The sequence below is a fragment of the Ruditapes philippinarum genome, unplaced genomic scaffold (genome assembly GCF_026571515.1).
Source record: "Ruditapes philippinarum isolate M1 unplaced genomic scaffold, ASM2657151v2 ctg1250_1_1_1_1, whole genome shotgun sequence".
Classification (NCBI taxonomy): Eukaryota; Metazoa; Mollusca; class Bivalvia; order Venerida; family Veneridae; genus Ruditapes; species Ruditapes philippinarum.
In genome coordinates, this window is record NW_026865460.1 from 117,816 (window position 1) to 134,195 (window position 16,380).

Consider the following 16,380-nt stretch of genomic DNA (forward strand, 5'->3'; position numbering starts at 1 on the left):
CTGAAATTTGTAAAAGTAGTTAAGTTCAATGATAATTGTACTTGAAACAAGTGCAAGATAATGTATATTATCATCCGTTTTTACGACCTCCGCAGCTATATGACGATATAAATGAAATAATTGATATTTTATATTGCTCTGAATAAGGTTTAATTAAATTAAACAACAACAATATTCAAAGTCTCACAAGCAATATGTTTGTATCGATTATAACAAATATCCTAAACTTGTTCTGCTGTTTCGTAAACTTATCAAAAATGAGAGCAAAGATTAACAAGGCAAGACGACGTTCACAGGACGCAGCCCTCGACACAACGTACAAAGTCATACCAGAAGGGCACCTAAAAGGCAAACGAGTTATGATAAAGACGCCTTTGGGATGAAATTCTATAAAATATTAGATACGTGTTTACAGTCTCTGGAATGTTTTTATTCAAAAATTCAAATACATTAATTCAGATGTTGTATCGCGTGTTAAGTCAGATGTTGGACTCTGTGAAACAAGTTATATTGATATTTCATGTTGAAAATAATCATTTGTCACAAGACATTTTGTTTTCTTTCTCACTTATCTTCAGAAAAAAAGGAATTCAAACAAAATCATTAATTATAGTGTATTTAGAACTTTTCAAAACTGGAATGAGCAAGTTAAGGAAGATCCATTTATAGATTTATTAGAATATGTCCAATACTTATAATCAAATAGCAATTAAGTTAATTAGTTGGTTTCTATTTTAGATACAGTTGAGACATAAATGATTGTCACTATCAAAATAATGGATATTTTATTTAATTCTTGACATATCTTTAATGACATGAAATTGTTGTTTGTGTTTAATGTCTCTGGATGGGACTTTCATGACATAAATTTCAATCAATTATTCCAAAACAAGTCAAAATGGCATCAAATTGATGAAAAACCATTAATAAAATGTTTTTTAAATAATATTTTAAATGTTCAAAATTCATCGTATTTATTTTGGCTTGCAGGACATTTATTAATGTTTATAAAGATCACTGGCATTTATTTATTATTGTTGAAGTATCAGAAGTTTGTTAAAATGCAAAATATATTGGAGCAAATTATAAATATTTGGGAAGGTTGTGATAAAGAATAAAGCATAACGTCTTGAAACAATTATATGGGTTGGTCCGCCTGGGCTCCTTGCCACTGGTTCTTGTTGCTGGGCCGTATGGGGGTTGCGTTCATTGAACGCCGCCTTTTCTTGTTGATCTTGTTTATCATACCTGACCAAAATCAGATTTAGCATAGGACTTGTGCTGTGAATTCGAAATTAAACAAAGGAAAGTTTAAACTCTAGTCGACATAGGTTTGTCATTATATGTATCATTCTACAACAATTAGTCATTAGGCAGAGGTGCATTAACAGAATCAACATTATTCATCAAAAGAATAAACTCATTACAATCGAACATATAGCCCAGACACTCTGAGGACATCGTCAATTATTAACAGAGTTGTCTTTTTTCCATGCAAAATGTTATAAAGGTATGTACGAGGGGTTATTCAAAAATTCGTGGACTTTCTAAATATCTCTTGAACGTCAACGTGCATTGTGATGAAAATTTATCAGCAGACATTGTAGAATATTATCAACACATTTTGAAAAGAACAGTTAATTGTGTCAATAAATAATGATTTTATATTGCTTTTAAATAAGCACATACACGGCACCCGGCACACGGTAGAAAAGCGCAGTAAGTCATCGTATATTTCTTGCTAAAAAACTAAAAAAAAAAATAACGTAGAAAACCCGCTGAACATCGCATGTTTCTTCTATGTTGTCATTTAAGTAATTCTTTAAAATAATTGATGTCATTTCCGTTTATTTTTGTTGATATTGCTATAAACGCCAGACGCTTTTATTGTTTACAACGGGAAAATGACGAGGTATTAAGAAAATTGCACGATAATAAACGATCATAAATTTTTGTTGTAATTTGGAAATGACACCTACGAAAACATTTGATAAAAATCGCAGACGAACAGAGAAAAGAAAAATTCGCGATCATTAGTGTTAAAGTGGCATAAAAAAATTAGTGATGGACATTACATTGAGAAGCAGTAACCGTCATTGACTGCGTAACGTTAAAACACAAGTTGTACGTTAATATCATGACGTTGACGTCAATAACTTTTTGAAGTGCGCCGCTGTCGCCGACATGTGTTTATGTAAAATTAAATATTGGTGTAATATAAGAAGCTATTCAGATAAATTTGTCTGTGTTTATTTGTTATTAATTCTTCTAAACAGTGTAAGAATTTCAAATAAATATCTCAAATATATTTTACGCAACAAAGAAAATCCACGAATTTTTGGATAACCCCTCGTATTTCGTATCCTCGGAATGCTACTCACGAATTCATACATATATTAACATTAAGTCTTAGCCTGCTGAATGTAACCGATTTTATTAATTCGACCAGTGCAGACTCAGACTTGTATTGTCCAGATTGAAAATTGAATATGTCATTTCAAGATATTCAGCGGTTTAAGGTTTGTCAGGGGGGTCAATGAAATAAGTAAAAATATATGTAAAATAGAGAAAAACTGAATCCCTAAAGAAAGCTGTTTTCCTCTCCACCTAGGATTAACGTATTTGAGTAGCTACAATGGTCCCTCATATACTTGTTACAGGGCTCCAGATAAGATGCGTATACGCGTAAATTTCGCATGGAAATAACACGTTTACGCATTCAAAACAAAATTTAAGCGTATAAAAACGCACACAAAAATCAGGTTACGCATTGAACAACATTTCTTTCGCGTAAACGTAACCGAAAGTAAACTCTGATTATTTTATTTTTAATTTCGTCTGAACGCTTTGCAAGCGTCTACCGGTAACTTTCTGTAGTTCCGACCATCATCGGTTGTTTTCGTAAGTATAGTATGGTGGTGGAATTAACTTCGTATAAATGCCTTGCAACGTCTAACGGTTACTTCCTGTAGTTCCGACTATCATCGGTTGTTATCGTTTGTATAGTAAGGTGGTGGAATTAACGCAATTTTATAAAAACATCCGGTACAATGTCGCTGTCAAAAGTAAACACGATTGACTCGTATTTTCAGCCGAAAAAAAATCGACCCGAAAGTAATTGTTAAGTTTATAATCAATGAAATAATTAGCGCTGCCACGTATGAGCAACAGAAACATGTGTCAGTCTCAGATAAAACGTATGCCGTTTGGAAAGACCTGTTCCCGTGGATTGTCATAAATTCAGAAGACCCGTCACAGGTTAAGCTTAAATGTTCATTATGTATAAAATTTCAAATGAAAAATGCATTTACTACAACTGGTTCTAGCAATATTCAAAAATCAACCGTTGAGCGACACTGCGAATCTGCGGACCACCAGACTGCTACTAAAATGTCATTGAAATTAGAAAGTTCTAAAAAAGATCCTACGCTATTAGATCAAGATTCAGAAGAGATAAAAAACTGTAAATTGTTGGATTCAGACATTTTTTTGATTAGATCGGTTTACTCTCTCATGAAAAATGAATTACCATTTGAAAAACTTGATGCAATTTTGGAACTTCAACGATTAAATTCATTAAATATGCCATACAGAAATTTAAGCTGGACTACTATTACAGAAATTCAAAATGTAATTGCTGCTGGTTTAAAGAAAAAACTTGTTGATAAGATCAATCAGTCTGATTATTTTGCAATCTTAATAGATGAAAGTACTGATATCACTGTTTCCAAGAGACTTGCAACTTGTGTGCGATATGTAGTCCATGGTAGTGTATATACATCATTTCTTGGTAACTGCGAATTACCAGATGGTAAAGCTCATACTATAACTTTAGCTTTAAGTAATTATCTAAAGGAATGTGATGTTAACTTTTCAAAATGTGTTTCACTTGCAACAGATGGTGCAAGTGTCATGATGGGTAAAAAAGGTGGTGTTGGGGTACAGATTCAAGCTAAATTTGCCCCATTTGTAATACAAACTCATTGTATAGCACACAGATTAAATTTGGCAGTAACTGACTCTATTAAACAAATTGAACCACTAAAGAAACTGAAAGAAAAATTTGCAAACCTTTACCATTTCATATCTGCATCAGGAAATAGGACATTTGCCTTAAAACAAATGCAGGGGTTGTTAGATGAGCCTAAGCTGTCTGTTAAAGAACCATATTCCATTCGTTGGCTGGGTCTTAAAAATGCTGTTGAAGCCGTCTATGAATCATATGGAGCCATACTTGCAACATTGTCTAGCATGGCCGATGAAAATTCTACAGCTAAAGGTTTATACAAGTACTTTGCTTCATATAAAACGGCATTACTTTTAGCTTTCATGTTGGACGTTCATACTATCCTGGGTGTCCTATGTTGTGAACTGCAGGCAAAGAACCTTATTTTTAGTGATGTTCCTCCCCTAATAGACAGTACTGTGGAGAAGATTGAGTCAATGAAATCAGAAGAGGGTGATGGATTAGTAGAGATGAAAAACAGCATTGTTGTGAAAGATGAAAAGGCCTTTTATAAAGGAGATGAGCTTAAATATTATAGCAAAGATATAGAATCACAGTTTTCAAATGTTAAAAATAATTATTTGGATAACTTGGCCAAAAATATTAAAAGAAGACTAAAAAAGAATGATAGTGACACTTTAATATACTTGAGTCAAGTCTTAGAACCATCAACAGTATGTCATCTTCCTGCTGATACCAGTAAAAGTGCTCTAGAATGTTTGGGAAATCAGTTTGGAGTTGAAAAAACAGTGAAACAAGTGGAAGGAGATCTGATTATAGGTATTTCAAATTGACATTTAACTGATGTAAACTTTTTCTTATTTAAAACAATAAAAACTTAACTGAAATAAACATGTTTACTTGCAAAACAACATTGTCCAAAAAAATTAAACACAAAGTTGATAAATTTATTTTTATAGAATCTGATATCTAGGACTTATATATATATATATATATATATATATAAATATATTATAATGTCACTATATTGCTTCCTGATTTATTAAAATAATAACGTATTGCATTTTAAATTACAGGGACAACAGAGACTGTCACTCATGTTGAGCCATTATTAGACAAAACAAAACTTGAGAAGGAGTGGAAAGGGGTTTATGGGATGGTAAAAGGCACATATAGGAACATTTCCCTCAGTGACCTGTGCCAAAGATTATGTGTGAAGCACAGTCTGACATATCCAAACATGGCTAAGTTAGCTAAAATAGCCTTATGCATGGAGATTTCAAGCACAGAGTGTGAGCGCTCATTCAGCACTCAAAACAGACTTAAGAGTAAATTAAGGTGGGACATTTATATTAAAGTCTATCTATCTTTATATTTTGAATTTATGCAGGTGGATCTACTCTAGTATATAATTTTGTTAGTAAACTAAGAAAAGTTTATAAGTAAATATTCTAACTATTTTTAATGCAAATGTACATGATTTTATGCATTCTTGAAAATTGTTCTTGAAGTATATATGTTGTTGTTTATCTCATTGCAGGTCATCACTCAAAGAGATTTCACTTGAATCACTGCTGAGGGTTAGCCTTTATGGAGAGCAAGTCTCAGAGTATGACCCTGTACCAGACACAAGACAGTGGTTGGTCAAGAATCGCAGAAGGAAGCGCCTGATGCAAGATTATAAACCAAGAGAGTCCAAAAAGCAAAAGAAATGACTGACATATCTTGTATTACAACTATGATAATGCAGTAAACATGGAAGCATAATAAATGTTTTACTCTTTTCCATACATTTTAAGGAGTAAATATACTCCTGCCAAATTTCAGATTTCAAGTTTTACTCATTCACAAAAAAATCAATGAGTAAAAAATTATCTGGAGCCCTGTTGTTACATTAGCTCTGGTTACAAACAGTTGAACTGAAACATGGTTTCATGTACAGACTCAATCAAACCGAGTCTGCAATTCTTAGTTATTTTGTTGTGATTAATGCTTCCGAGGGTTCACTTTGTTTCCAGAATTCTGTACTTCACAACAGCAGGTGTCAAGTGCCGTGTGGCAGCCGTAAAAAGTTGCCCCGTACTTCACTTCAGTGTTGTTATATTTTCTGGTCCTTCGGGATCATTGATGCCAACACTATAAAGTGTTGAGAATCGAGTACCGCTCAAGTCGGTGCTAGGGGGCGTGAGGGATGTTGCACTATTCATTATCCCTCATGTACAGACTCAATCAAACCGAGTCTGCAATTCTTATGTTATTTTGTTGTAATTAATGCTTCCGAGGGATCACTTTGTTTCCAGAATTATTTACATAAAATAAAAAATCTATTACAATCTGACTTATATCAGTATGCTTCAACGATTTTATTGTGTTCATTAAATTTATCAAATTATATAAAATGTAAAATGTCGTATACATTAAGAAAAGCGTAAGTCTGCCTTTGTGTAGTTAATGGTAATAGTTGCTTAATCCAATAATTTTAGTGATGTGAATGAAGCCATTCTGGCCTTCGGGGTCACTGATGCCAGCACTATTACGTGTTGAGAATTGAGTACCGCTCAAGCCGGTGCTAGGGGGTCGTGAGGGGTGTGCACTTATTCATTATCCCTCATGTACAGACTCAATCAACCGAGTCGGTAATTTTGTTGTGACTTATGCTTCCTAGGGATCACTTTGTTTTCAGATTTTTATACTTCACAACATCAGGTATCAAGTGCTGCGTTGCAGCTGCAAAAACTTGCCCCGTATTTCACTTTAGTGTTGTTATATTTTTCTGGTTCTTCGGGATCGTCGGTGCCAACACTATTAGTGTTGAGAATTGAGTACACGCCCCCTAGCACCGGCTTAAGCAGAATTCAACATTTAAACATGAAATGGTAAAATTTTGAATTTAGAAACATCATAGAGTTCATACGGCGATTCTCATGGAACCTTCAATGGACACTTTCGTGCCATTCCATGAAAAGCGGCGTATAGTCCCCAAGTAATAAAAAGCGTGTGCCCTAAACAATGGGCGGAACTAAATAAAATTGAATTTTGAAAGGGGATCAGAGGTTATGAAATATGAAAAACAAGATCAACAAGGAAAGGCGGCGTTCAATGAACGCAACCCCCATATGACCCAGCAACAAGAACCAATGGCAAGGAGCCCAGGCGGACCCCAAACATAAAAAGGACAGGGCAACGACACGTTAATCAATAAATGATAAATAATTTGTAACTGATTAGGAATTCAAAGAAAATAATAATAGGCCCACAAAGGGGAAGGGGACAGGAGACCGGGGGAAGATACTTACCGTAGACGAGAAAACAACAAGGGACACAAGCAAAAGTGTCACCAAAACAGTATGAAACAACATAGACATACATCTGAGGAACACAGTGGGGCGCCGCCTTGGAACGGTCAGCAGCATAATAATGACTGCTGGGGAGTTTAAACCGGTTAATGGTGCACCAAACCTCGCTCTTAGCCCCACCATGTTCCTATAAACGAGACAGTGTAAATAAAATGAATCCCCGCCAAGTGAAATTCTAACAGATAAATAGAGTCTCCCACTTGGTCCGTCAGATGTAAGCCTGCTTATCACAGATAAGATATGATAAACAAGATCAACAAGGAAAGGTGGCGTTCAATGAACGCAAAATATGATAAACAAGATCAACAAGGAAAGGCGGCGTTCAATGAACGCAACCCCAACATGACCCAGCAACAAGAACCAATGGCAAGGAGCCTAGGGGGACCCCAAACAAAAACAGGACAGGGCAAAGACAGAGCACGGACAGGTTAATCATTAAATGATAATTAATTTGTAACTAAAATTAGGAATTCAAAAAAAATAAAAATAGGCCCACAAAGGGGAAGGGGACAGAAGACCGGGGGGAAGGGGGGGGGGTTAATCAAAGAAATAAAAACTAGAGACAATGGGGAAGATACTTACCGTAGACGAGAAAACAACAAGGGACACAAGCAAAAGTGTCACCAAAACAGTATGAAACAAAATAGACATACATCTGAGGAACACAGTGGGGCGCCGCCTTGGAACGGTCAGCAGCATAAATGACTGCTGGGGAGTTTAAACCGGTTAATGGTGCACCAAACCTCGCTCTTAGCCCCACCATGTTCCTATATACGAGACAGTGTAAATAAAATGAATCCCCGCCAAGTGAAATTCTAACAGTTGCCACGGTTGCAAAAGGTTAAATAAGTAAAACACTAAAAGGATCATGTAGAAACATATAAAAGTAAACCCAATGACCATAACAAAAGTACTCAATGTCCTAAAGGAAGACAGAGCAACAAGAAGATCACCTACAAGGGCCCGACGAAGCAAGGCAGAAGACGAACATTAAGACAATTCAGTCCCAGAGGGCTTTACGAACTATCCATCATAGAATAGATAAATAGAGTCTCCCACTTGGTCCGTCAGATGTAATCAAAAGAGGAAAGCGTAGTGTCCAACTGCAAAAGGGTTGAACACTAAACATGCAGTATGTCTTAAAATAGTAGGGTCATAACCTCTCTTAATAACACGTTTAATTTTAGTAAAATAGATAAATACAGAATCCCTAAAGAAAGCCCAACACGGCAAAATTGAAAATGTTGCAGGCTCGGTTTGATTGAGCCTGTTCATGGACGGTACTGGAAAGTGCAAGTTACCGTCCACGCCCCCTAGCACCGGCTTAAGCAGAATTCAACATTTAAACGTGAAAAAGTAAAATTTTGAATTTAGAAACATCCGCAGATGTGTTCATACGGCGGTTATCATGGAACCTTCAATGTGACACTTCCGTGCCATTCCATGAAAAGCGGCGTATGGTCCCCAAGTAATTAGTAAAAACAGCAGAAAAATTACCATGACCCAAAATCTTACGAAGTTTGTAAATCACATCGCCATAAAAACCAGGCTGGCTAATCCCTTGACACAGAAGAGCTTTTAAATCACTATTGAATTTAGAAATTAAATCAAAGTTTCGATTGTAAAATTTAGTAAAATATTTCCGTAATTTATGATAGCGGTAGCCTTGTTTTAGAAGCTTGCTGGTAATAAAAATATTCCTCTCGTTGAAATCCTTTACGTTGCTACAAGCTCTAGCGAATCTAATTAACTGAGAAATATAAACCCCGTAAGATGTTGCATGGGGTACGTCTCCATCTAAATGTGGACAAGAAAAGCATTGATGCAAAGCATCAAAGGGCGTCCAAACAGCAGGTGCAGATGAACTAGTAGATATATGATGACAAGATTTTCTTATAAACTTTTCAATGGTTCATTGGGTTTTACCAGAATTGTATATCACTTTTGAATGAACGGACGAAAGACATTGTTCATTATTTATAACTTTGATCGGCATGCTAGAAATTAGAATATTACTTGTTATTTCTTTATGATCGTGGTTATCAATAGCAACGGATATACATGTATACAATCATTTATAATCCATATGTGTAACGCATGATCAACACCATACTTGTGTAATGTCCCTTATTATGTTATTGCTATTAACGAGGACCCCCTCTTAAGGTATCTGTTCACACTAAGTAACAATATGACACTTGTTATATTACCATGTTGATCACGTTGAGCATAATTGTTTATTATACAATAAATGTAATTTCTATTTTAATAAAAAAAAATACAGATTTTATGAATATTGTTTTCTTTTCTTTTTTTGTGTGTGTTTTATGCGCTATTTTAATACAGAGTTGTTTTGTTGTTTTTTTACGTTTACTACTATTTTAAGAATTCAATTGTCATAATGATCGACGATTATAAGTCAAAACTTAACTGGAAAAAGTCAGTAAATCATGATTAATCTTTCAATTTATAATATTGTTTATTCTTAAACCATATACATGTACATTTGTATTTTTCTTTATCATTTTTTAAATTATCAATCAATTGAATAATTCATAAAATCTGATTTGTAACTTTGAATAATTCCTCGGAATCTTTACTAAACACGAATAACAAATTATATAAAATGTTTTAAAGTTGATAGTGTCATATTAATGCCATAAAAATGTACATTTTTTCTCAATTATTGTAGCATATTTATTGTTTTTATCTCATATAGATAAAATATAACATGCGATTTGTGTTGTGGTTTTTTTTTTTTCGGAATTGTATGTCTATGTATAATAATAATTCAAATCAATTCGAGAGTTGATCTGTGTTTATTAATTATTGTAACCAAACTAAGTGACAAACATTCATTTTGAAAAAAAGCTTATTTATCTGTAAAATATTTGTTCTGTTCTGTAACGATATCTACTGCCAAAACCGGGAGAGACGGACAATAAACGTGTGTTCTATTCGCCGGTCATTAGTAAATCCCGGGAGAGACCGGGAATTACCTAGGAGTACATCCCTCTATAAATAGATTTTCGGAATATTAAGTCATCAACTCATCATTCTATTAACAGCTTTCGAATAACACACCATAATAACCCACTGTGTACTACAAAATGATAAGCAAAAATACCCCGGAAGAGCGCGCATTTATTGACGGAAAAGGTTATTTCATTTGAAAATGTTTGCATGCGAAATTCTCCAGTTCGCCATTCATTGTAAATATCGCGACTAATTAACAATCAAGCACCCTCATACCGATCGGAATGATCGCTTTATTATTGGCAAACTATAAAAAGGCTCGAGAAGTTGCTGTCGCCCTTTCACAAAATCTCATTTCATTCCAATAGGCGCCGCGCTTCGGCGCGGACGCCAATAATTAACTATACAAAAACTAAGACGTCAAAAGACAAATTTAAAAAGCAGGCAACATATCCTAAGGGTGATTCAACATTATTCAAGTAGGAATATCGGAACCACCAAACTAGAAAATGCCGAAAAGTTGAAACTAAAATTACCACAAGCACAACAATAATGTCGTGCTGAACGATCTTCAAGGATCGAAAATATAACATCATTGATTAAATGTACGGGGAGACTTTTTACAGCCGCCACACGGCACAAATAACACGGATGTGATCATAAAATAGATAAATACAGAATCCCTAAAGAAAGCCAAACACGGCAAAATTGAAAATGTTGCAGGCTTGGTTTGATTGAGCCTGTTCATGGACGGTACTGGAAAGTGCAAGTTACCGTCCACGCCCCCTAGCACCAAATCACTTTATGACAATATCTTTCAACAAGGTAACATCTCTAAAGATCCAAACATTGATATATTTTCTATTCTGAATATTCGTAAACGTAAATCCCGATCTCACGGAGTACGTAGAAATGGCAACATCAAACGTAAATCTAAAATTACCCTGTCTGTCACCGACTTAAATATTATCTTAAAAAACTCTGGTAAACATCTCTTAATAAAGGTATTGATTTCATCGATTTACCAAGTATTTTTCGTGATAAACGTGTCACTAATTCAGTTCCTTTATACTTCAAAAACTCCGAGATACCAATTATTTGCTATAAATATAAGAAACCTGTTAGAAATATCATATTTGTTTGTTTGTTTGTTTGTTTGTTTCATTTTACGCCTTCTCCCAACAGTATTTCAGTCATATAGGCGGGTAGTTTCCTAACCATCGTTCCTGGAGAGTTACACCAGTACTAGACTACCTTCCTCCGCGCTAAACTACCAAAGCATCTCCCGGGGATCGAACCCACGCCAGAGAGGTAACTGGATTAGAAGTCATCGACTCTAACCCCTCGACCACGGAGGCGGTAATATCATATTATATATATTTAATTACAACAAAGTGGTTTCTGGTTTCTGCCAACACTATAAAGTGTTGAGGATTGAGTACCGCTCTGCCAACACTATTTGTGGGCCTATTATTATTTTCTTTGAATTCCTAATCAGTTACAAATTATTTATCATTTATTGATTAACGTGTCGTTGCCCTGTCCTTTTTATGTTTGGGGTCCGCCTGGGCTCCTTGCCATTGGTTCTTGTTGCTGGGTCATATGGGGGTTGCGTTCATTGAACGCCGCCTTTCCTTGTTGATCTTGTTTTTCATATTTTGAGAATTGAGTACCGCTCAAGCCGGTGCTAGGGGGCGTGAGGGATGTTGCACGTACTCATAATCCCTCATGTACAGACTCAATCAAACCGAGTCTGCAATTCTTATGTTATTTTGTTGTGATTAATGCTTCCGAGGGATCACTTTGTTTCCAGAATTTTTTAGATATTCAGTCTAATACTCCAACATTTTGAGACTGCAATACTTTTAAATTCTGTAATTCAGATTTTGGCCATATAATCACTGGTAATTTTGATATAATTGCAGACAAAAGAATTCGTAACTTATTCTTGAAAGGACCTAAATACAGAATTCCTTCTGAAATTGATTTTAGTGCTTGTCGTGGTCAGATTGCTGAATCTATAGAGGATTTTTCGATCAAATGGTGTCGCCGTGAAAATGCGGATAGTAATGCTCTAGTTACATGGAAACGTAACATCTTTAAAATTATTGATTCACGTATTAATTTTATCGTTTAAATGAACATCTTTTGCCACCTAAACCAAGACTTACTTTAAGTCGGTAACTTGCACTTTCCAGTACCGTCCATGAACAGGCTCAATCAAACCGAGCCTGCAACATTTTCAATTTTGCCGTGTTGGGCTTTCTTTAGGGATTCTGTATTTATCTATTTTACTTTAAGACAAATCTGAAAAAAGATATTTTAGCTTTTCATTCCAAATTTGTTTTGGTGCCAGCGGACAAGGCGGCTAATAATATTATTATTGTATGACGAATCCATTACATTAACGTTTTGCATAAGGAACTAAATAGTACTAATGCGTATTCTAAAACCTCTGCCACCGAAAAAGACATTGTAAACAATCATATTACTAATATTTCCAATCTTAAAGTACAAATTAATGAAAAAGAACTCAAACTTCCTATTATGTATTGGATTCCTAAATTACATAAAAAACCTTAAAAAGCTAGATTTATTGCTAATTCTACATCTTGCACTACAAGTAAACTTTCTATTTTATTGACGTCTTGTTTGACTGCCATTAAAACACATGTAATTTGATATTGTGATAAAATATGATAAACAAGATCAACAAGGAAAGGCGGCGTTCAATGAACGCAACCCCCACATGACCCAGCAACAAGAACCAATGGCAAGGAGCCCAGGGGGACCCCAAACAAAAACAGGACAAGGGCAAAGACAGAGCACGGACAGGTTAATCATTAAAAGTCTATGAAAATTCTGGAAACAAAGTGATCCCTCGGAAGCATTAATCACAACAAAATAACATAAGAATTGCAGACTCGGTTTGATTGAGTCTGTACATGAGGGATAATGAATAAGTGCAACATCCCTCACGCCCCCTAGCACCGGCTTGAGCGGTACTCAATTCTCAACACTTTATAGTGCTGGCATCAATGATCCCGAAGGACCAGAAAATATAACAACACTGAAGTGAAGTACGGGGCAACATTTTACGGCTGCCACACAGCACTTGACACCTGCTGTTGTAAAGTACACATGCAAACATCTCTTTTAGTCAATTAAAAATTCTGGTAAAATCTTGGATAAATTCAAAATTAAGAACTTTCAAGCTTCAACTGTCAGTACATACGATTTTTCTACACTTTATACAACTTTGCCACATAAATTAATCAATGATAAACTAATTTCCCTAATTCAGAAAACTTTTGCACGGGAAAAAGTTACCTTTCTAGCATGTAATTCTAACAAAGCTTTTTTTACTAACGGTATAGTTAAACATTATACTATGTGGACCTGTGACGAAGTTTGTAGAGCACTCTCTTTTCTTTTAGACAACATTTATGTCAGGTTTGGTAATACCCTATTTAAACAGATCATAGGAATTCCTATGGGTACTAATTGTGCACCCCTGGTCGCCGATTTGTTTTTGTACTGCTATGAAAGAGACTTTATGTTGAGTCTCTCTGAAGATAAACAAAAAGATGTTATAGTCGCATTTAATAATACTTCCAGATACCTTGATGATATTTTTAATTTAGATAATCCTTATTTTGATCAAATGGTGTCTGACATTTATCCGCATGAACTACAACTTAATAAAACGAACTCTTCAAATTTAAGTACATCATTTTTGGATCTTCATATTACTATCAACAACAATTCTATTCACACGAAAAGCTATGATAAAAGAGATGACTTTGACTTTTGTATAGTTAATTATCCACATTTAGATGGAGACGTACCCCATGCAACATCTTACGGGGTTTATGTTTCTCAGTTAATTAGATTCGCTAGAGCTTGTAGCAACGTAAAGGATTTCAACGAGCGGAATATTTTTATTACCAGCAAGCTTCTAAAACAGGGCTACCGCTATCATAAATTACGGAAATATTTTACTAAATTTTACAATCGTAACTTTGATTTAATTTCTAAATTCAATAGTGATTTAAAAACTCTTCTGCGACAAGGGATTAGCCAGCCTGGTTTTTATGGCGATGTGATTTACAAACTTCGTAAGATTTGGGTCATGGTAATTTTTCTGCTGTTTTTATTAAAATCATTAAACGTTTTATTAAAAGAGGTTATGACCCTACTATTTTAAGACATACTGCATGTTTAGTGTTCAACCTTTTTACAGTTGGACACTACGCTTTCCTCTTTTGATTGCATCTGACAGACCAAGTAGGAGACTCTATGATGGATAGTTCGTAAAGCCCTTTGGGACTGAATTGTCTTAATGTTCGTCTTCTGCCTTGCTTCGTCGGGCCCTTGTAGGTGATTTTCTTGTTGCTCTGTCTTCCTTTAGGACATTGAGTACTTTTGTTATGGTCATTGGGTTTACTTTTATATGTTTCTACATGATCATTTTAGTGTTTTACTTATTTAACCTTTTGTAACCATGACAACTGTTAGAATTTCACTTGGCGGGGATTCATTTTATTTACACTGTCTCGTTTATAGGAACATGGTGGGGCTAAGAGCGAGGTTTAGTGCACCATTAACCGGTTTAAACTCCCCAGCAGTCATTATTATGCTGCTGACCGTTCCAAGGCGGCGCCCCACTGTGTTCCATAGATGTATGTCTATGTTGTTTCATACTGTTTTGGTGACACTTTTGCTTGTGTCCCTTGTTGTTTTCTCGTCTACGGTAAGTATCTTCCCCATTGCCTCTAGTTTTTATTTCTTTGATTACCCCCCCCCCCCCCCTTCCCCCGGTCTCCTGTCCCCTTCCCCATTTATGTCAGGTTTGGTAATACCCTATTTAAACAGATCATAGGAATTCCTATGGGTACTAATTGTGCACCCCTGGTCGCCGATTTGTTTTTGTACTGCTATGAAAGAGACTTAATGTTGAGTCTCTCTGAAGAGAAACAACAAGATGTTATAGTCGCATTTAATAATACTTCCAGATACCTTGATGATATTTTTAATTTAGATAATCCTTATTTTGATCAAATGGTGTCTGACATTTATCCGCATGAACTACAACTTAATAAAACGAACTCTTGAAATTTTAGTACATCATTTTTGGATCTTCATATTACTATCAATAACAATTCTATTCACACGAAAATTTATGATAAAAGAGATGACTTTGACTTTTGTATAGTTAATTATCCACATTTGGATGGAGACGTACCCCATGCAACATCCTACGGGGTTTATGTTTCTCAGTTAATTAGATTCGCTAGAGCTTGTAACAACGTAAAGGATTTCAACGAGCGGAATATTTTTATTACCAGCAAGCTTCTAAAACAGGGCTACCGCTATCATAAATTACGGAAATATTTTTACTAAATTTTACAATCGTAACTTTGATTTAATTTCTAAATTCAATAGTGATTTAAAAACTCTTCTGCGACAAGGGATTAGCCAGCCTGGTTTTTATGGCGATGTGGTTTACAAACTTCGTAAGATTTTTGGGTCATGGTAATTTTTCTGCTGTTTTTACTAAAATCATTAAACGTTTTATTAAAAAGAGGTTATGACCCTACTATTTTAAGACATACTGCATGTTTAGTGTTCAACCCTTTTACAGTTGGACACTACACTTTCCCTCTTTGATTGCATCTGACAGACCAAGTAGGAGACTCTATGATGGATAGTTCGTAAAGCCCTTTGGGACTGAATTGTCTTAATGTTCGTCTTCTGCCTTGCTTCGTCGGGCCCTTGTAGGTGATTTTCTTGTTGCTCTGTCTTCCTTTAGGACATTGAGTACTTTTGTTATGGTCATTGGGTTTACTTTTATATGTTTCTACATGATCATTTTAGTGTTTTACTTATTTAACCTTTTGTAACCATGACAACTGTTAGAATTTCACTTGGCGGGGATTCATTTTATTTACACTGTCTCGTTTATAGGAACATGGTGGGGCTAGGAGCGAGGTTTGGTGCACCATTAACCGGTTTAAACTCCCCAGCAGTCATTATTATGCTGCTGACCGTTCCAAGGCGGCGCCCCACTGTGTTCCTCAG

At 35.3% G+C, this 16,380-nt stretch overlaps 1 protein-coding gene across 1 annotated transcript; it reads left to right on the forward strand.

The window, feature by feature from the left end:
• The first annotated feature begins 257 nt into the window (after nt 1-257).
• Nucleotides 258-5,723, forward strand: LOC132729117 (zinc finger protein 862-like). The gene is made up of 4 exons (XM_060714860.1): nt 258-316; nt 3,093-4,786; nt 5,044-5,305; nt 5,508-5,723. The coding sequence occupies exons 1-4, from the start codon at nt 258-260 to the stop codon at nt 5,680-5,682; spliced, it is 2,190 nt and encodes a 729-aa protein (XP_060570843.1). The 3' UTR covers nt 5,683-5,723.
• The last annotated feature ends 10,657 nt before the right edge of the window (nt 5,724-16,380 follow it).

Bases quoted from the DNA above. Each gene is read 5' to 3' on its own strand.
- LOC132729117 (XM_060714860.1), top strand. From the start codon at position 258: ATGAGAGCAAAGATTAACAAGGCAAGACGACGTTCACAGGACGCAGCC. The intron at 4,787-5,043 runs GTATTTCAAATT...TTTAAATTACAG, and splicing joins GGAAGGAGATCTGATTATAG to GGACAACAGAGACTGTCACT. The intron at 5,306-5,507 runs GTGGGACATTTA...ATCTCATTGCAG, and splicing joins AGACTTAAGAGTAAATTAAG to GTCATCACTCAAAGAGATTT.